Source organism: Sminthopsis crassicaudata, chromosome 3, assembly GCF_048593235.1.
Source record: "Sminthopsis crassicaudata isolate SCR6 chromosome 3, ASM4859323v1, whole genome shotgun sequence".
NCBI lineage: Eukaryota > Metazoa > Chordata > Mammalia > Dasyuromorphia > Dasyuridae > Sminthopsis > Sminthopsis crassicaudata.
In genome coordinates, this window is record NC_133619.1 from 590,034,949 (window position 1) to 590,055,651 (window position 20,703).

At 44.5% G+C, this 20,703-nt stretch overlaps 1 protein-coding gene across 5 annotated transcripts in view; it reads right to left on the bottom strand.

Moving 5' to 3' along the window:
* Positions 1–19,883, bottom strand: part of GRIK3 (glutamate ionotropic receptor kainate type subunit 3) — a 324,916-nt gene extending 305,033 nt beyond the window's left edge. For 4 of the 5 annotated variants that reach the window (XM_074305178.1, XM_074305176.1, XM_074305175.1 and 1 more), the window contains exon 1: positions 15,109–15,702. In XM_074305178.1, coding sequence (XP_074161279.1) covers positions 15,109–15,223 — 115 coding nt within the window. In that variant the 5' untranslated portion in view covers positions 15,224–15,702. Of the gene's footprint in view, positions 1–15,108; positions 15,703–19,709 lie in introns of those variants that run through there. The other variant, XM_074305177.1, reaches the window with a different exon arrangement.
* Between the last annotated feature and the right edge of the window lie 820 nt (positions 19,884–20,703).

Here is a 20,703-nt window from a genome sequence, read left to right on the forward strand (position 1 = left end):
GAAGTCAACCTTAAAAGAAAGAAGATCTGACTTCAAGCCATGACTTCGATGCATTATGGCTGTGTGACTCATGACAATTTAACTTAACTTCTCAATGCCCGAGACAGATCTCTATAAATTATAGAGAAAGTGTAATTTTCCTGAGGCCTCTATTTTGGGGAGGCTGGTCAAGCTTCTCTGCTTCTGATTTTCTGAAATTTAATACCACACTCAGGTACCTTTATCTTCACCTTTTCAGCTCCTTTGGATGCTCCCCCTCCCCATTAGACTATAATTTTAATGAGAATAAATATTATATTTATTTTGGCCTATATTTGCATCCTCAGTCCTTAGCATAATGATCTGGTACAAAGTAAATACTTAATGTCAAATACTTGAAAACAGCTATTGAGTTTTCCCTAAACCTTCTCTTCTACAGGCTAAATATCCCCTATGCTTTCAGCTAATCCTCATAGGGCATGGCCCTTTACCCCTTTGACTGACCTTTTCAGTTTGCTCTCCAGTTTATTATCCATGTCCTTCCCTAAAGTGGGTCACCACAATCTAACATAACACTATGATCACATTGCAGTTTGATAGGGAAGAGAGTGCCTTAGCTAATGGAATTATCACTCCAGTCCCTAACCCACAATCTGGCCCAATATTCTATGCTATCAAGAACACTTTGAATCCTGACTGTCATTCAGTGAGTTTGTGGTACTTCCCAGTTTTGTGTCACTTAAAAATTTGGTATCACATTTATGCCTTTAAGTCACTAATGAAAATATTAAACAGTCCAGCCTCAAACCTTTATCCTTAGTGAATTCCACTGTAGATCCCTTTACCAGTTGACATCAAGTCATTAATGGCATTTTATCCACTATTCTAAATAGTGTCTCCTGCATCTCTACATCTTGTCCACAACAATGGCACGAGACATTTTTATCAGATGCATTACTCAAATCCAAGTAAACTATTTAATAATGCCTTCCCCAATATATCAACAACCTACTTTACCAAAAAAGAAAATAAAGTGAGTCTGGTATGACCTCTTCTTGATTGAGTGACTTGGACACTTAGTAATCACTGCTTGCTTTTCTAGATCCTTGTGAACCATCCTTTTAATAGAATTTTGTCAAATATGGAAGATAATCTCATTGGTTTACAATTTGTAGCTCTCTTCCTTTTTCCTTTTTTGGCATTTAGGATATTTACCCTTTATCAACTTTGCAGCACCCATCCTATTCAAAAATCATGTATGCTACTACTTTCAGTATGTTGGTTTATAATTAATCTGGGCTTAATGATTTGAATTTATCAGTGGCAATAAGGTACCCTGTCAAAGTTGTAGATTTCAACTTTCTATTAGTCTTGCTTTTTTTCTGTCATTTTTGACATAAAAATAATTTGCCTTGGAAGAGTTGAACCTTCTTTCTAACATCCATTATAATTGTCCCATCCACTCCCAGTAGAACTTCAATAATCTTTACCTCCCCTTCCTCCACCCAACAGAACTTTTAAAAATAATAATTAATAACTCTTTTGTCATAGGATTATAGTATCATGTCTTTAAGTTTCCTTGCCAATCTCAATACATTCAAAACTTTAGCACTCTTGATATCTTTATTATAGCCACTGTATGCTTTTGGACTCAACCTCCATTACTTACCTTTATTTCCATATCCCCATATGTATCTTTTTAAATGACTATTTTTGCTCAATTTTCAAATTTTGTTTAATGCAATTTGTTTTCAAATTTTGAGATTAAAATTCTCTCTTCCCCTTTACCCCTCCACTGAGAAGACAAGAAAAATATATCAACTGCATATGTGAAATCATGCAAAATATTTCCATATGAACCATATTGCAGAAACAAAAAAAATAAAGAAAACAATAAAATTATACTTCAGTTTGCATGCAGTTGCACACAGTTCATCAGTTCTCTCTCTGGAGGTGGACAGCATTTTTTCATCATGAGTCTTTTGCACTTGTCTTGGATCACTATGTGGATCAGAGTAGCCAAATCTTTCACAGTTAATCATTATTATAACATTTCTGTTACTGTTACAGTAACTCTGTTACAATGCTCTCCCAGTTCTTACTTCCCTTTGTATCAGTTCATATAGTTTATTGTATGTTTTTTTTTCCTCATATGTATCTCATAAAGCTAAATTCACCTGTGCATCCACATTGATCTCTTTAGACAGATTCTCCCTTTGCTTCCCAACAGGACAATTTCTCTTTGTATCTGCTAAGTTTCATTCTTGGTAAGTCCCTATCTCTCAATAGACTTCCTTTACAGAATAGACAAAAGGATGCTATCTATTCCTTCTCTGAACTCTTTGCTATCTTCTCTCTAAAAATCTAGATCAGATTTCATACAAGATCCAGATTTTCTTTTTTCTATCCCAAAATGTAAGAGTGATCATTTCACCTCAAGGTTCCCATCATTTCTCTTTAAACAACCAGTTTATCCTTGTCGGTAAGAATCAGTTCTAGAGTAGCAAATCCTCTCATTGGTTCCTCTATCTTTTGATTATTCTTGGCAATCCAAGAAAGAATTAGTCGACTTATTTTTGGGAAAAGGGAGAGACAGGAGAAACAAAGAGAAAGAGAATTCTACATCAATGTCTAAATAATTGAAGCTTCCTATATCATGCAGCTATGGTGGCCTTGTGACTTGTTTCTTGAACTCTTCATCTGTTTCCTCTTATAATCCAAGTGGATTGTAGAATACTTCAATGAAAATATCATTTCTTGGACTTGTTATTCAGCCACTAGGTGGTGCAGTGGATAGAATGCTGGTACTCAAGTCAGCAAGGCTCATCTTCCCTAGTTCAATCTAGTCTCAAATGCCTACAAATACATATGACCCTGGGCAAGTCATTTTACTCTGTTTGCCTCAGTTTCCTCATCTGTGAAGTGAGCTGGAGAATGAAATAGCAAGCCACTTAGTACCTGTGCCAAGAAAACTCCAAAAGGATAAAACATAACTGAAAAATGACTTCACAACAACAACCCCAAAAGACTAACATGTCCTTGACCTTTTCTTTTCATTTAATAAAATATATAATTATTAATTGCTTGGTTGAAGGTAGAGATGGTATGCACATAAAAATCTGCAACTATCAGAAAGCCAAGAGATAGACTGAGTAACGGGGTGAGATTCCAAAAGATCCTGAAAGGCTATAATGATGAACCAAACTAATTAAATTTACAGCTAAATATAAAGCCCTACACTTGCGTTAAAAAAATCAATTGCACATGTACAGGATTAAAGAGATGTGACTAATAAATAATTCATGTGTATAAGACATGGGCATTTCCCTTACAAGGAGACAAGTTTCAATTCACTATAAAGAAAAATGTTTATCAGATATTAGTACCACTCAACAATGGAATAGACTTGGGAGGTGGTGAGGTCTTCATTCATGAAAATATTCCAGCATCATCTGAATGATCACCTAAGGAATGTTGTAAAGGAGGTTCCTGCCAAAGGAAGAATGTTGAGCTAGATGACCTCTTACTAAGGTCTATTCCAAGTCTGAAATCAAAAGATTCCAAGTCAAAGGGAAGGAAAAAATTATACACAGCAAAAGAAAAAAAGTGGTATTAGTTATCAGACCCTGCTTTCCCTAATGAATTCTGCAATCTTTTAGTTAAAATATAATTTGACACTTCAAAGCAAGAGAGGGTATAGGATATGTATGGAGCTAGCTTCAGAGTTAGACAATCTAGGTTTGCCCTCTAGGTCTGCCCCATTACAATCACCACATCATTGGGCAGTTCGTTTAAACTCTCTGAGCCTCAGTTTCCTCCTATGTAAGATAAGGTGATTGGCCCTGAGGTCTCTTTCAACTCTAGATTCTTTGGTCACAAGACTCTTTCCTAATTTCCACATTAATTTCCATCCTTTCAGTGGCTACAAGAACTCAGTAAGCTCTCCCTTCTGTTGTCTTTCTCTTAATGTCTGCATCAAGCTATTTTAATAGGGCAAGGTTTAATTGTCTCCTGTAGATTGGAATCCTCTTCACATACCCCAGAATCTTATCTCCTTCTATCTCCCTTTTCTTTCTATCTTCTCTGGCACCAAAAGCTTCTCAGCCACCTCTACCACTCCCCCTGGACCTCCCTCCATCTCATTATCTCTGATCTGTATCATTACCGTGGGGACACTATCCTCCTCAGTTTTTTGCTAATGGCCTCCTCACCTGATAATTCCCAATGGAACTCTGGCTTTCCTGCCTCTCGGGAACCAACCCTTTGCCAGTGCCCCTCTGAGTGTCACTGTCTTCTCATTGACCCCCCAGGGGATCCATCCACCCCGCACCAGGAAGAAATTCAAAAAAGAAAATAATCGGGACTTGCCTAACAAAATCCCAGAAGGAGACTCCCACAGCAGACAGGAGATAGGCTTCCCAGCTCTGGAGCACATGCAAAATGCATTTCAATTAAAATGCTGGAAATGTGAAGAGGAAACAGTGCCCCATGGGCCAGAGATATGAGATAAATACAGTACAACACTACTCTGAGTTAACACATTAGAGCATTCCCGAAAATTGACCCACCTATTGGAACAACCTAACTGGTCCATTTGGAATATACCATTAACTCCAGTCATTATTTTTTCAGCCCGATAACTGACAGAGCTTTTAAAAAAATCTTTGTGGACAAGCTGAAGAGACATGTATTCTATGATTGTGCAGCTAGGTGGGCTCAGAAATGTCTAAAAGACTGTACTCAAAGAGCAGTGATTAATGGATCCATGGCAACTGAGAGACCTTTATTGTCACATGTCTTTGCACTGGCCTGTTCAAAACTGTTGCTTATACTTTGGATGGAAATATGAATGATATGGTTAATAAATTTGTAGTTGACATGAAGCTGAAAGGGATCATTAACATATCTTATGGCAGAGTTAAGATCCACAAAAAAAAAAAAAAATCAACAGAGTGAAACTAAGAAGGATGAAATGAAAAGAGGAAATGCAAACTTCTACACTGAGATTCAAAAAATCAATTGTGTAAATGTAAGATAGAACAGATATAACATTAGAACAGAGAATAGTTCAAATGAAAAGTATCTGCTTGGGGTAGGGAGGGGTGGTAGTAGTGGAGAGTTAGTGAACCACAAGCTCAATACAAAAAAATGATGTGGCATAGAGGCCCTAAAAGGCTAAATGACTGTACTAATAGAAAGGTAAGGTTTAAAGCAGGGAGGGAGAAGACAGATCTGTCAGTACCCATTTGGAGCTCTTTGTCCTTTTCCAAGTGGATGATTCAAATGAAAGGAATTTGGATCAAATTATCTCTGAAGTGTCACCTCTATCTAAGATACTATGCTTTTGTGGCATTGGCAAACAAGATCATGTTATGAAGAGAGAAATAAGGAAGAAAGGAAGGAAGGAAGGAAATATAGAGGACTGAAACTCCTAAAGGAATGCTTGAATCAGACAGCAGAACATTTAAGGCTAATTACCTATTCCATTCAAGATAGTGACTCTATACACATATTTAGATAAGATGTGATGGCTCTCCACACCATTGATGTTTGCTGAATGTTGGTGAGATAATTGTAAGCAAGGATTTGAGGGTGTGGGAGAGAGAAGTCATTGGCACTTGGCTGCAGGACAAGGAGAGAAGCTGGAGACTCCGGACTCCAGAATCTAGGATACATCTCTGGCAAGCTGCATGGCAGCTTGCCTGCATCCTTCACTACTCCCCCTAAAGAACAAGAATTTTGATTAATCCTTACTCTGACTGATCCTGAGCCCCTCCAGGGAACTAGTCTGGACATTACAGGAAGGAAGGAAGGAAGGAAGGAAGGAAGGAAGGAAGGAAGGAAGGAAGGAAGGAAGGAAGGAAGGAAGGAAGGAAGAAAAGAAGGGAGCAAGAGAGGGAGAGAGGAAGGGAAGGAGAGAGGGAGGGAAGGAAGAAGGGAGATAGTAGGGAGGAAGGAAGGAAGGAAGGGAGGAAGGAGGAAGGGAGGGAGAGAGGGAGGAAAGGAAAGGAAAGGGAAGAGAAGAAGAAAAGAAAAAAGGAAGGAAGGAAAGAAGGAAGGGAAATGCTTTACAAATATTATTTCATTTGCTCCTCACAACAATCCTGGGAAGTAGGTGCTATTATTATTTCTATTTTATAGTTGAGGAAATTGAAGTTGAGTCTAGCCCACAGTCACACAGCTAGTAAGTATCTGACATCAGATTTGAAGCCAAATCTTGCTGATTCCAGCTTAGTGTTCTAACAATGATACCATCTAGCTGTCTCAGAGAGAGCAGAGAGGTGAATACCATGCTATATAAGGACCTATTTAGGAAATTGAGAATGACTCGAAATATCTAACAAGCAGTCTTCCATGGGGAAGAAAGATAAGATGTCTTCTGCTTGTCTTGAAAGGAAACAACTAGAAGCAATTGTGGAGAAGTTGGAATATTAGAGAAAAAAAATTCCTGAGGTATTCAAAAATAAAATGAGCTGCCTTGTAAGGGAGTGAACTCTTTCCAGAGGTTTCCATTTATAATTTGATTGGCTGTGTTGGGGACATTATAGAGGTATTTCATACTTCTAAAAGACTACTGGACTATTTCCTCTGAGGTTCCTGTTAGCTTTGATAATCTACCATGCTAAGATTTTTTCTCTCAAGTCCCTTCACCCTAAAACTATGGCTGATCCTAAGTACTCAGGGGAACAATCTCCCCTTCCCTCATCTTCCATAGGACTTTCCTGGTTAAAAACTCAATGAAGGACATATATAGTGTAACTATGTTTACTGCTTCCATTCATTGTCTAGGTCCTCTCCTTGCTATGTAATGTGTTTATTTCATCCAAGGACTTCTCTATTCTAGATGCTGGTTTCAACCCAGCAGGTTCACAGGCTAATGGGTAAAGGAGAGAAACTCAAGCTAGCTCTGAGAATTCTGGGAATGGAAGATACCCTGGAACTTCTTTCTACAAACATTTAGGTAAGGACAGAGAGTAAAATCCTTTGATGTCTAGAGGATCAAAACAGAGTCCCTCAAGAGTTAGCTGTGACAGAGGATGAATCAATTCAATTCAACCTACATATATACACTTATAATATGTAAAAACAACAACAACAACAACAACCTTCCAGACTCTGATCCTGGCAACCTTTGATTTCTTTCCTTTTCCTAAAGGGTTTCCAAATGCCACTCTCTGACCATTTTTTAAGAAACATCTTGGTGTGGCAGAAAGAACAAAGGATTCAATTAAGTGTCATGGTATGTGGGGTGCTAGGCCTGGAGCTAGGAAGTTCTGAATTTGAATCCTGCCAGAGACATTTACAGGTTTAACCCTTCTCAGATTCAACTTTATAATTTGCAAAATGGAATAACAATACCACTTTACTCAGTGTTGTTGATCATTAGATCAAGTGAGATTTTTGTGAAACATTTTCCAACTTTAAATTAATATATAAATGTTAGCTATTAGTATTGTTAATCATTATCATTCAGGCAGGACACTGAGATTAGCATAGCTAACAAAGTATCCAGCAAGACCATACAAGGTCTAAAAGTTAAAATTTGAACTTCCACTCCTATGCAGGGAGCAGGAAGGAGACAAAGTTCCTGAATTATTTAAACACTGCTAATCACTTCATGGATTTTTTTTTAATCATCTCTTCTCATTATCTTATAGGCAATTAAGAGACACAGGGTAGCGAGTACTGGATCTGGAGTTAGAACAGAACCTGAAATCTTGAACCCTATCTTTGGGCAATTCTTGCCAATTGTCCTTCATGCTTCAGATAGAGACTGATAATCTCAATGATCCTTTCTGATTTTAAGATTCTATAGTTGTATCCATGCTTAGGCTATGCTCACTTCCACTTATCACTTTCCCTGACTTCTTTTAAGCTCAAATATCACCTTCAACAAAAGACTTTTCCTGATACTTCTGCTGTTAATACCTTCCATCTGAACTTGGTTTGCATTTAACATATATACTATATGTAATATATAATAATGCATGTTATTATGACACACAGCATATTTTAATATAGTGTATGAAATATTCATGTATGTTGCAAGTACAGTTATTTATATATTGCTTTCCTCGTTAAGATGAGCTCCTTGAGAACAGACTGGTTTTTTTTTGCCTTTGTTTGTATTTCAAGTACTTAGCACAATATCTGGCATATAGTAAGCATTTAATAAATACTTGACTGACTGACTGACTGATTGCCAGATCAAGGCAACCTTAACCAGTACTTGGCACAGTGTCTAGCACATAGTAAGCACTTAATAAATACTAGTTGATTGACTGACTGGCAGATCAAGGCAACCTTAAATATCTAAAAGGAAAGAATGAGAACCCAGTAGCTTGAATACTGCTTAGAATAGCATAAACAAAGGCTAGAATAAAGTGACACTACGCAAAGGATGCTGGATGGAGCATCAAAGCATCTAGTTTCAACTCTTTCCTCTGCTACTTGTATTGCCCTTGGTCAAACAATTTAGCTGTGGCTCCCTCTCCCACCTCAGTTTCCTTTTTTGTAAAGTGATGAGGTAAAACAGGGTAATTTTCTAAGGTTTCTTCCAGTTTTAACTCTATGCTCCTATAACATGTCACAATACCTCTCAGAAAACCTTTTTGGAAATGTCCTTCAGAATAAAAGACCCAAGAAGACATCTTCAAAGCCAACTGAGGTAAAGGGAGGTCAAGCAAATTGTCGGAGATGACAAAGGGAATAAATAACAGAGCCATGCTGGGAACGGAACTCAAAGAATTCATCAGTTCAACTCCTTGATTATACAGAAGCTACACTGGACTCCAGAGTCGTTCTCTCAGGCTTTTTCCATGTAACTGCTGCTTGGGTTTTGGGGTTTTGTTTTAGTTTGGGGGCTTGGGGAGGAGAGGGGAGGGATACACCCATCGAGCTCGTTGACCAGGAAACCACTGCCTCAGCTCATACTCCGACGCTGGCTCAAAAACCCAGAATCCCCCTTTAAAACATAACGGAGAGCATCCAGCGCCCCTCTGGGAACGCGTTCCGGGGCTTCGCCATCACAAGGTGTGCGGAAGGCTGGAGCGCCGGAGCCGAAGCACACTGCCCTCTGCCGCTGTCTGCGGGGAATCTGCGCTGGGAAAACGGAGCTATTCCAGAGACGCCAGCCAGCCATCTGCCGCTCCCTTTCCATGCCTGCCACTTCCGCGGCTCCGAGTCCCGCCACACGCAACTAGCTAGCTATCCAGGGAAAATCCCACACCTTGTTCAGGATTGTTCTTCTCGCACGGTTTCTCCTCTTACCTCAGGAGGCCTCCCCGGCCACACAACGTGAGATGAGCCAGCCCTGCCTCTGAATCAGAGGCCATTGAAAATCGCCTTCCGCCCTTCCCTTCCAGCAGCCCTAAATGTGTTCTAGGAGGAGGACATCCAGAGAAGGGGAGAGTCTAGTGCTAGACCCGAGATGGAAATGACCACAAGAAGAGGCAGTGTCTCACCAAGGCCTCACCAAGCCCCCCAAAGATATAGAAAGTTCTAGCTTTCTCTCAACCCAAGCCAATAGGACCAAATAAGACAGCTGATGCTTTATTCTACCCACCACAGCTTCATCCCTCTTTATCGAAACAGGCCATTTCCAGACCGATCCAATCCCCATCCCTATGGTTTGCAGCCAGACAGGTTTGTATCTCCAGTGAGCAGCGAAGTGCTGCCCTATCATTCCCTCTCTCCTCCCCATTCTCAGCACCGTTCCTCTTAGGGAGGGAGGGGAAACTTGCAGGGTGCCACAGGGTTCTGAGAGGTAATGTTAAGAAAAAAGAAGAAGAAGCTATATCCATCCTCAGAGAGAAGCTTTAAAAAAATAAAATAAAAATAAGATCACCGATTTGGAGCTTGAAGAGACCTTAGAAATTACTTAGTCCAACCCCCTCAATTTGTAGATGGTAAAATTGGGGCCAGAGAATTGAATCGACTGGCTCAAAGGTCACACAGGCAAGCGAACAGTTACTCCAGGATTCAAGGCCGGGGCCTCTCCAAATCTAGTGCTGTTTCCTCTGTACCTCACTCTTCAGTTGCCAATTTGAGAAGGAGGATGGAGAGCCTTTTCTCCTTACTTCCTTCATCCTGTGCAATCTCTTTGAATGAGATCGTGTTGGATCTGGGCTCTACAATGTCCTAATCATACTGCCCAGAAGCCACCCACTCCCCAGAGCCCTGTCAGCTCAGAATTCTGATCTCTCCAGTCTTGCTTAAATCACACACACACACACACACACACACACACACACACACACACACACACGAGTTCGCCCTGACGTCAAAAAGCTATGTAACACAGTGTGGGGCTCCCATACAGAAGAAATTAAGCTCACAGTGGAGAAAGGGGAGGTGGAGACGGGTTGGCAGCAGCAGCTGGGCTGGTAGGTGGAGAAGCACAAACTCCTGAATTGAATGCTTTCTAAGGCCCCTCGGCCACTCCCAGGTGGCAGGAAGCTACTTGTCTGAAGCTATTTACTTCCAGGGGGGGAACCCTATTGATCTTCATTCAGCTCCTGTCTGCTCCTACACAGGGATGTTTCATCGCATCGCCAGTCACCGCCAGAAATTTCTCATTGTTTCACTTGCAGCAGCTCCCGAACTCAAAGACGGGTGTTCAGGACCATTTGGCAGAACTGACATGAGGAGCTTCAGGCCTCTTCAAGATTTCTGGGGAAAGCCCCCTCTCCTGGACCATGCACGAGTTAGTAGTCTACAAGTAGTAGACTCTTGCTTAGGCAGGGGCCCCACATACATCCAAAAAGCCCAGGAGCCATCAGCCAGAGTCTTTTTTACTCCATGTCTGTATTTTAGGGAGGGCAATCAGAACAGGGCTCTCCCATTCTCCATCAATTGCCCAGCCCTGCTGGACTCAGCATCGGACTTTCTCCTTTGCTCTGGCTCCATTCAAAGAATTTATTACCCACAAGGGTGTTGGAACATCATTCCTGGCCTTCTATGCCTCCTGCCTTGAAATCATGACTTTTTATCTCAATACCAGGCCGCATAGCTTAACGCTTTATTCCTCTCTTAGATCAAAATTGTCACGGGGTGTCAATTGCAAAGAATCCTGGAAATCGCAGAACAGCCTAGATTCATAAATTTAGAACTGAAAAGGATCTCAGGGGTCATCTAGACTAAAGAGCCAACTGAGACCCAGAAAGATTAAATTATTTGCCCAAATTCACATAAATAAATGAACAGGAGCAATATTTGAACCCAGGTCCTCTGAATTTAAATTTAAATCCAAAAATCTTTCCAATAAGTGGAAAGGGACTTTAGAGATGAACTATTTCAACCTTCTCATTTGACATAACTGAAAACTGAGGCTCAGCAAGGATAAAAAAAAATGTCCCAAGGTCACATAGTGTTAGCAGAGGAAATGACACCCAGTCCCAGAACTCTTCCCAATAGACCTTCCAACTGGATCAGTCATAGAATTTTAGGCTTAAGAGGAACCATAGAAATTTAGACCTAAAAGGTGACATTACCAGGAAATTCTGCTCCCTATAACACATCATTGAAGCACTCTAGACTGATCAGCCCATCTATTATAACTGTTGCAATGAATTAAGATTAGATTCATTTGAACAACAATGACATTAATAATAATAATACCCTACAATATGCCTTGTAAACCTTCAAAGATCAACACTTGGTAATCACACAGAGAATACATCTTCCACATATTCATATGAAATAATCAATGGTGGGGGGGGGGGGTTTCTCCTTGGGCTACAATCCAATTATTCTCTCTCCCTCTCTCTCTTCCTCCCTCGATCGCTCTTCTTTCTTACTTGCCACCCATCCAAGCAATCAATGCCTTGACCTCTTCCTCTGATAGACACAATTACAAAAAGACAGAGCAGAGCAATTCATCTATTCAAGATGGATTGTTCAAACACTCCGTCACGCGGCAGGGCTCCCTCCCGGGCTCCCTGTCTGAACGGAAATTTAAGCCCCCAAAGAGGCCAATAAACAGGAGGATAAAAACTGCCTCTCTTCCAGCCCCAAAGCCCCCTCTGCTTCCACACTTGCAGAGGAAGCCTCCATTCGTGTCCCCAACCTGAATAAGGGGAAAAGCCCTGAGTGTAAAGGCAGCAAGTGGCAATATAGGACTGAGCCATCAAATAAGAGCTGTTTCCAAGAATTGCACTCTGTGTCTCTACCTCACACCAGACCCCTCTCCCTTTTGACTATCCTTAATGACACCTATCCAGACAATGAGGTCCCAGGAGTGGGGGTGTTAGGGAGAAGTTCACTTAGGGATAATGTTGATTGGGGTATAGGTTGAGCATATTTCTCTCCTTCTCTGAAAAGGCCATCAGAACTGGTGTAGGGGCGCACTGACAGGCTCAGCCTTCTCAGGAGAACATTCCAGGAAGCTACGAATGCTACCCCAACCACTGCCTCTTCTTTTCAGGGTTGGCACTCTCACTGGCAGTCACGTTTGGCATCTAATCAGCTGCCCGTGCTTTGCTGAGAATAAAACGGGACCAGGATGCCTGGGATATGAATGGCCAGGTCTGACACATGATAATTAATCCCAGGGCTTAATATGAAGATGATTAGAGAAGCTGATACTTTGCCCTCCTTTAATTACGCTATTACATAGTGAGCCCCAGGAAGGGGGAGACAAACTGGTGGGCCTGAGTGATGTGCCACTTTTCAATGGGGAGTCCCTGACCCCATCAGCTATCTTAGCTGCAGGAAGAGGGATATCCTCTGATAATCAATTTACTATGTTTGGTGAAGGTTTTGCTAGATAGTAACTCACCAGTTTCATCCTCATCCCCCCCCAAAAAAAAATCCATGTGACTTGGATTGTACTCTGATCTTCCTCAAGAGCACATGCATAACCATCCTACAGAGTACTACAGTCAAGTTAGGTTATCCCCCAAAGGACCAAGTGCTTGTTCTCTAAGGATGGACTGAAACCATATCCAAAAACAACACACATATTCGGATGTCTGTATCTACCCTCTATCTACCCTCCTCCTGTCACCCCCCACACACATACACAGAGGGGAAAGTGGGAAAGATAGTGGTATCTGCAATGCGTGAGTTGGCCTCTGAGGCCCCTTGAGGATTCTCCCCACCCTTACCATCACCCCTTGCTAGTTATTTCCCCTTCTCAGCCTTTCCAAGGGCACCCCACTGCAGAAGGTCTGCAGGTCTTCTACCTACACTCAAGGAAGGGGATCCTTTCCCTGGCTGGGGGGGCAAATCTTAGCAGAGTGGTTGTAGGGGAATATAGGAAGATAAAAAGGGGAGAAGATCCCTAATGACAAGTAGCATCCCCCAAGAGCTAGCTGTACATGGTTAACTCTGCCGTGAGGAGGGGGGTGATGGTAAAAGGAAAGTGTTGTATGAGATATAAGCTCTTACTGCCTTTCTTGCCTCTGAATTGGAACACACCCCTTAAAATAAGCCCAAAGAAAGGCCCTAATTTGAAGAAATAGGACTTGTGGACTGTCCAATGCCCAGATGTGCCTAGAAGACGCCATGATACCAGAAAAAAAGTCCCTGGACCCGGGTAAGAGCAAGGGAGGAGGAAGATAGGAAAACTCCAAGAAAAAGCTTCTGTTAGGTCCAGAGGCACTGATTTTGGCAGGTTTAAAAGGCCAATCCTCAAACAGAGACAGTATTCTCTTCCTCTACTCCCAATGTAGTGCATGTAGAATGGCGATTGGCGGCCCAAAGCAAAGAGCCCAGACTCACCAAGGCTGCGGAGGACCCCCTCCTAGGTACTTATAAAAAGGAAGGGGGTGCAGATGATTCCTATGGCACCTCAGCTCTCTTCCTCGTTCTAGAGGAAGCAAGAGGAACAAATAGGCTCTTCCACGACTTCCAAGTCAGAGAGCCGTACGGAGCCATACCTCTTAACACTGTGAATTCCCCATTTCCCCGCGGGCCTGGGGCAACATCGGCGCCCTGCTGGGCATCCACTCTACTCCCTCCTCCTTTATACTTTGCACCATTTACCCCTCATTCGGATACAAAAAGGCAGAGCAATCCACGACAGGCCAGCGGGAGGCTGAGATGGAAAACAAAGTTGGATTCCCCGAGTTATTGCCTTGGTTAGAAACAAATAGGAAGAATAGTCAGCTCCAGCTCTCCAAAAAGCTGATTACAGCTGAAATCCAGAAGCGGTTCGGCTAGTTTGTTGGAACTTACAAAATCGAAATATGCCCTCCACTTCGGATTTTCCTCCCTTCGTCCGCACCATAGTTCCTTAACTGTAGAGGGGGACCCTAAGCAAGACTGAGCCCTTCGCTTTCCATCAAGGATAATGCCAGATTGCGCTGAGCTTCCCAGTGCGGGATCCCAGTTGCACGCCCTGCCCCGAGGGATGCCTAAAAGTCCAGGTCCCAAAATAGTCAGGTCCCTATTGAGATGTCTCCCGCCCAGGCTCCTCAGGCCCCGTAAGACTGGGGGCGGGCACTGAGAAGAGAAGCCTGCAGAAGTGACCGAGCCAGCATTCAGAAGCCCGAAGTTTGCTGCACCCCCGATCTCTCATTCCCTCCCAGCTCTATTTCCATGGCTCCAAAACCTGATCTTGACTCCCTGCCCATTGCTTGAATTCCAGCCTTGAAGGTCGTCCCCATATTGTCCCTAACCCTGCAAAAAGATCCGAGTACCGAAGGTGAGAAGGGGGCCGGAATTGGGGCTCTTTACTGAAACACACACACACACACACACACACACACACACACACACACACACACACACAAGCCCCGAGCCTGGGTCCGCCCGAGCCCCATCCTGAGTCAGGAGAAGTGTGGACAAGGAGCCAGGATAGGGGACTTTATTTCTGAGGGAGACCGGGAGGCAGGGAGAAACCAGCTCTTGAGCACTGACCCCGCTTGCGGGAATAGATGGAGAGTCCCCTAGGCTTGAATCGGGGCGGAAATGATGGGGATGGAGCTCCCAGAGACAGTTTGGCCACCCCCACACCAGTCCTGCCTGGCCCTGTCGCCCCGCCCCAAGGAACAGCGATACGATCCGAGGGGCTTCGACCAAGCCGGGGAGTGGGAGGGTGGCCGAATACGCCCGGGCGCGGGGAAGGAAGCAGGTTAGGATTGAGGGAGGGAGCGGGCTGACGGGCGCGCCCAGCGGAGCCCTTACCTATCCGGATGACATGGGGCATTCCCCGAGAGTCCTGAATCCAGAGCACGCAAACCAGGAGCCCGGCCCAGTATTCCCAAACCAGACTCTGGAGACGCCGCCAGGGACGGGTCATCGTTGGGCGCCGAGCCTCCCCGGGGCGCGGCCGTGGCGGGCTGCTCCGCTCCCTGGGGCGGCCGCTCTACCAGCCGGCGCGCAGCCCGGGAGCCTCCGCCGCCGCCGCCTTCACCGTCTCCACCACGGCGGCCGTAGCCGCCACCTCCTGGCCACCGAGCCCGGGTCCGGAGCGGGGCTGCGAGTCAGGAGCGCCCCGCTGCGCTCTGCACATCTTACTGGGAAGCCCGCCCGCCAGCGCCCGCCCGCCAGCCAGCCAGCTGCGCAAGTGGTGCCGGGTTCCGCGCCCTCTGGCGACCCCGATGCCGACCCCGACCCGACCCGAGGTCCCTTCTAGGCGAGGCTCTCCGCTGCGCTCTTCCTTAACCTAACCGCCCGTTCCGGATCCAGCTTTGGCTCTGGCTCCGGCTCCGGCTCCAGCTCGGGCTCGGGCTCCGGCTCCGACTCCGGCTCCGACTCCGGCGCGGGCTCCCACCTGCACCGGCTGCCGGGCTGGCGGGCGGGCTGCACGCGTCTCTCTGTCCCCTCCTCCTCGCCGCTGATGCTATCGCCCCGGCTCGCACAAAGCCCCGGAGTGGAGTGACACGCGCACGCATGCACACACACACACACACACACACACACACACACACACACACACACATACACACACGCACATCAGCGCTCTCACACTCATGCACACTAGACAAGCTCTTTTACACACGTACACATAATGCTTTCATACATATACATCCATACACACACACACACACCTGCAGACAAACGGACACACAATCTTACACACATCCTTACGTACACAATTCACACTTGCCCAAAGCACATGCCTACATGCTCGCACCAGCAGGAAAACACTGCGGTGACTGAGTGAATCTAGTCAGGCCAGACAGAGGAGGGAGGCCACAGAGGCCTCCTGGAACTGGCCTCTGCTTCTCCTCCCTCTCCCAGGTCCCTTTGCTTTTTCCCTTTCCTACCCACCCCGTCCCCTTGACTGGGAGAGTCAAGGCCTGGGCTTGGCCGGAGGACCCTTAGCGTCAGAAGGCGGCGTCTGGGGAGCAAGGCCTAGGAAGAATGGGGCCACTAGAAAGAGATCTGCAGAGGGGGAGAGGAAAAGACTCGGGGCCCAAATCCCTCACTCCAGATTGCACTAAAGCTGGCCCAGGACCCTCCAAAGCTCCGGGGAAAGGGCAGACAGGGGTTCGGGCAAGAAGAGAAGGGCTAGAGGAAGGGGGAGGGGGGAAGAGGAAGAGCCTGTGATGCCCGTTTACTGTAGAATGAGAGCCGTCGGGGTTATAGTCGGCAGAAGGGGAGTGCCCACGTTCCCACAGCTCGGGAAAGCAAGCCAAATAGAGAAGGTCTGTTTATCCCGGGAAGTAGTGGGTACTGAATCCCGACGACCTCTTCGAGTCGGGAGGACTAAGGCAATCAGCCCCCTGCCTTCCTCACATTCCGCAGCCCGCACCTCGTTCTACCGACCCCATCCCCCACCCAGACACACAAGCTGGGCACCCTTTGAAAGCTGGAACCCGGTCGGAGGCAGGGAGCCCCCTAAGGAGAATGGGTGCGGGCTTAGCCAGGGGCCAGGAGCTAAACTCGGGGTTTTCTCTAGCGGAGAAGCAGAGTCAGAGGGGGAGGGGGAGCGGCCCCGGAAGGGTTAATGAAAGCACCTTGTTTATTATTGAAGATGCAATTTTTTTTCAAGTGTTTCTCGGAGGTAAAAGAAGAAAGACTGGGAGGGAGCCGCGCCCCCGCGAAGATGGGAATTTCGCAGTTAGACGAGTTTAATGACCCTTTCGACAGAGATAAAGACTAGGACTACTGCAGATAAATCCGAGGAGCTGTCACCCCGCTGGGGCTAGGCCCGTGTGTGGATTTATTTTCTTCTATTTAAATGGTTGAATCTCTTTGTCATTTCCAGTTTCTCTCACTTGCCAGCTGTCTAACAAGAGCAGGTCCCCAACATCTGAAAAACAAATTTTTCATTTTCTTACAAACATTCGATCCATTCATCCTTTGCATTTTCCTCCCTATTTCGTTCCTCCTTGTCGGAACACAGGGGCTGGGCCTTTGGGAGAGAGGGAGGGCGGGTGGCCGGTGCTGTCTTCCAGGGTTTCTTATAAATGGAAGAGGAGGGGGAAGGGAGTCTATTCTGCCTGAAATGGAGGTTCTGACTTTGCAGGGGAGGAGGGACGGGAGACGTGAAGCAAAGGAGAAAAAGAGAGTCTCTAAACATCTCATAAGGGCATTAACCAAAAGCTTGCTTAAAAAAAAAAAAATGTTTTTCCCCAATATCTTCCAGTAGGGACCTCGGGATGTTTTGTCTTTATTCGGCTCAGTTCTTCCGAAAAGAGTGGCTGGTTTCCTGGGGCAGTCACTGGAAAATGGGGCCCCAGAGAAAAGAGAGAAGGGCAAAGAGACAAGCAGCAGCCAGAGAGCTGCAGTCAAGACCTCCCATAAAAGAGTCGGGTGTTCTGAGGAAAGGAAGCCACCATCTCTCTCTTCTAGGGAGAAAGAAATAATGAAGATGAAGAAGTGAGTCAACAAGTATTTATACTATGTGTTCGTATGATGCTAAGTGCTAAAGAGAACGAATGGATTACTTAGAGAGGGCAAAGGTGCTCTCCCCAGGGCACCAATTAGTTGCCCCCAATTTCCTTTAAGTCCAGAGCACCCAAGAGGACGATTCCTTATCTTGGGGGAGGAATTCCTTGCAAAGCTTCTCTTCCCCCCCCCCCACCCCAGTCCCCTGGTTGTTTATAACTTGGATATTTTCAAAGCCTTCAGGCTCAGAGTAGATGTGTAACAGGACTGTATGTCCTTTAGCTGAAGAAGAGTAAAGGCCTGACATTCCAAGAATAAAATTGCCAGTGGTATAGGGCAAGAATGAAAAGAGAAATTGTGGCAGGGGGGAAATGATGAACTGAAGAAACCAGCAGGCCCCAAAAGGTGGGAGTAAGGGGATTAGGGTGCAGGGGCAGTTAGGTGGTTTTTGGACAAGACACTGCCAGAAAATGGAGGGTGTGCACAGAATATTAAGGTGGAGAAATGTTTAGGGATGAAGCCAGGATGTCAGCCAATAAATGGAGGAAAGAGGGTAAATAGAAGGGAAAGGGGACAAAACCCCTCCAATGAAGTCATCAGATAAAAAAATGACTCAGGTTATGAAGGAAACTTCTATTGGTATTGTCCCCAGTCCCAGCTCACTTATTTTCTGTTGGGCATGGGGGCATTTATTTTGTCCCTACTAATGTCACCAAGGCTTTAAATTTAAATTAATTACTTATTAATTAATAAAAATAAATAAAATAAAATTTATATAAAGTTTACTATATACTAGGCACTGTGGTAAGTGTTTTATAATTATTATTTCATTTGATTCTCACAACAGCTTTAAGAGGTGGGTACAATTATGGAATGTACTTTACAGATGAGGAAACTGAGGTAAATAGAAATTAAGTGTGACTTGCTCATGATCACATAGCTAGGAAATATTCGAGGCTGAAATTTAAACTCAGGTCTTCATGACTCTAAGCCCAATACTTTGTCCACTGTGATAGTTCCAGGCCCACAACTTCTGATGAGCCTGAGCCTCTCAAAAGTAGAATGATAGAAGGGGGGAGCCTGATTTCTAGCCCTGCTCTATTGTTAGAACAAATCCCTTGTCCTATCTGTATTTCAGCTTTCTCCTCTGTAAAATGAGAACTTTGGACAAAATGAGCTCTGAAGTCTCCTCCAGCTCCATCATTCTCTTAGCTTGATCAAGGGCTCTTCCTTTCTAACTCTTGGTTTACATGAGAGAGCAGAACTTTCCCTATTCTCCCCAAAATTCTGCAGTGTGAGCCACAGAAGAGACTGAGTAAAGAAGAAAAGGTCAGTTGAGGGCCAATGAAATGCTTTTTCTGGGTCATGGAGAGATACTATGCATAACACTATGATGGGAACTGCAGGACAGTTAAGGTGCCTTTCAGGGTTTTTGTCATACTCTGCTGAGTGGGAACACAGACTGATTGTCTGTCCCTCTATCTACTAGTCGATCTATTCATTCTCTATCTATTTACACTGCACACATATTTTATATACACACACAAATATATCTATGTAATATATGTGGGTGAGGTATGTACACACACACACACACACACACACACACACACACACACACACACACACACACACCTTTCAGAGACCATGGAAGCATCTTAGAAACCATCTAGGCCAGGGTTTCTTAACCTTTTAGATTTAGAAAGTCTTGGAAAGTCCAAAGAATCCCAAAGACCCTTTTCAGAATTTCTCCCCCCAAATCCATAACCGAAGGAAATGCTAAATTTGGGGGCATATTATTCAAAATAAAGGGATCATTTTCCCCATTTAAATTCAGTCCCCACAAATCCCAAATTAAGAGCCTCTGATCTAGTTTCAGACTGGAACCCCTTACATATCTCTATTTTACAGATGAGGATCCTGAAACCTAAAGAGTGCAAAATACTTACCCAAGATCACACAGCCCATCCATGTAGATCAGATTCAGGATTTCAACCGAGTTTTCTGACTCCCATTTCATAGCTCTCCTCCCTCTTTTTTATTTTGTCTCTCTCAGTTTCTCTATCTCTGTTTCAGTCTCTGTCTCTCTGTTTTGGTCTCTTTCTCTCTACATCCCTGCCTCGCTGACTGATTCTCTCTCTCTCTCTCTCTCTCTCTCTCTCTCTCTCTCTCTCTCTCTCTCTCTCTCTCTCTCTCTCTCTCTCTCTCTCTCTCTCTCTCTCTCTCTCTTCCTCCCATAGAATGTGTAATCTATTTGTGCCAGTTTGAGAGAGCTAGTCATACACCACTTGTGAAAGAAAACCTATTGCTTCATCCCCCCTTCTCTCCCCCCCCCCCCAGTCATATCTTTCCCAGGGCTTTGTGTGGCATTTGCATCTCTTCCTGAATTAGATGTCAAGATTCCTGGGCAGCTGGTATTGTTGGTAAACAAGCTAACAGACTCTCCTTTCCGCCACTCTTCTCTCCCTCTCCTCCCCACCCCCATCCCCTAATCCCCAAGAGCCTACCTAGGGACTCACAGTGCTTCCAGGCAGCACATATTCTAATTCGGCTTTTCACTTTTTTTTTTTTTTTTTTTTTTTTTTGTAAAATGAATAGGGTCTGAGAGGACAAGTGCGGGGGCATCCTATTAGAATTACAGAAAAGGTTCATCAGCTGCTCTCAGACAAGATTCATATCTCCACACAGGATCACATGTGAAAAACAGCCTGGCATTGTGGGAAAGGAGCCTTGCATCAAAAGACCTAGCTTTTGGATGCCAGGGCTCTTGGGTTTGATTCTGCTGTGTGATATTGGTACTTACTTCACTTGTCTGAGCCTGAGTTTCCCCTTCTGTAAACTGGGCTGAATAATACTGATGTTGCCCACCTCATAGGGCAGACCAAAAGAAATGACTTTGTAATTCTGAAAACGGTAGTCATTAGTGCCATGTGACATGCAGTG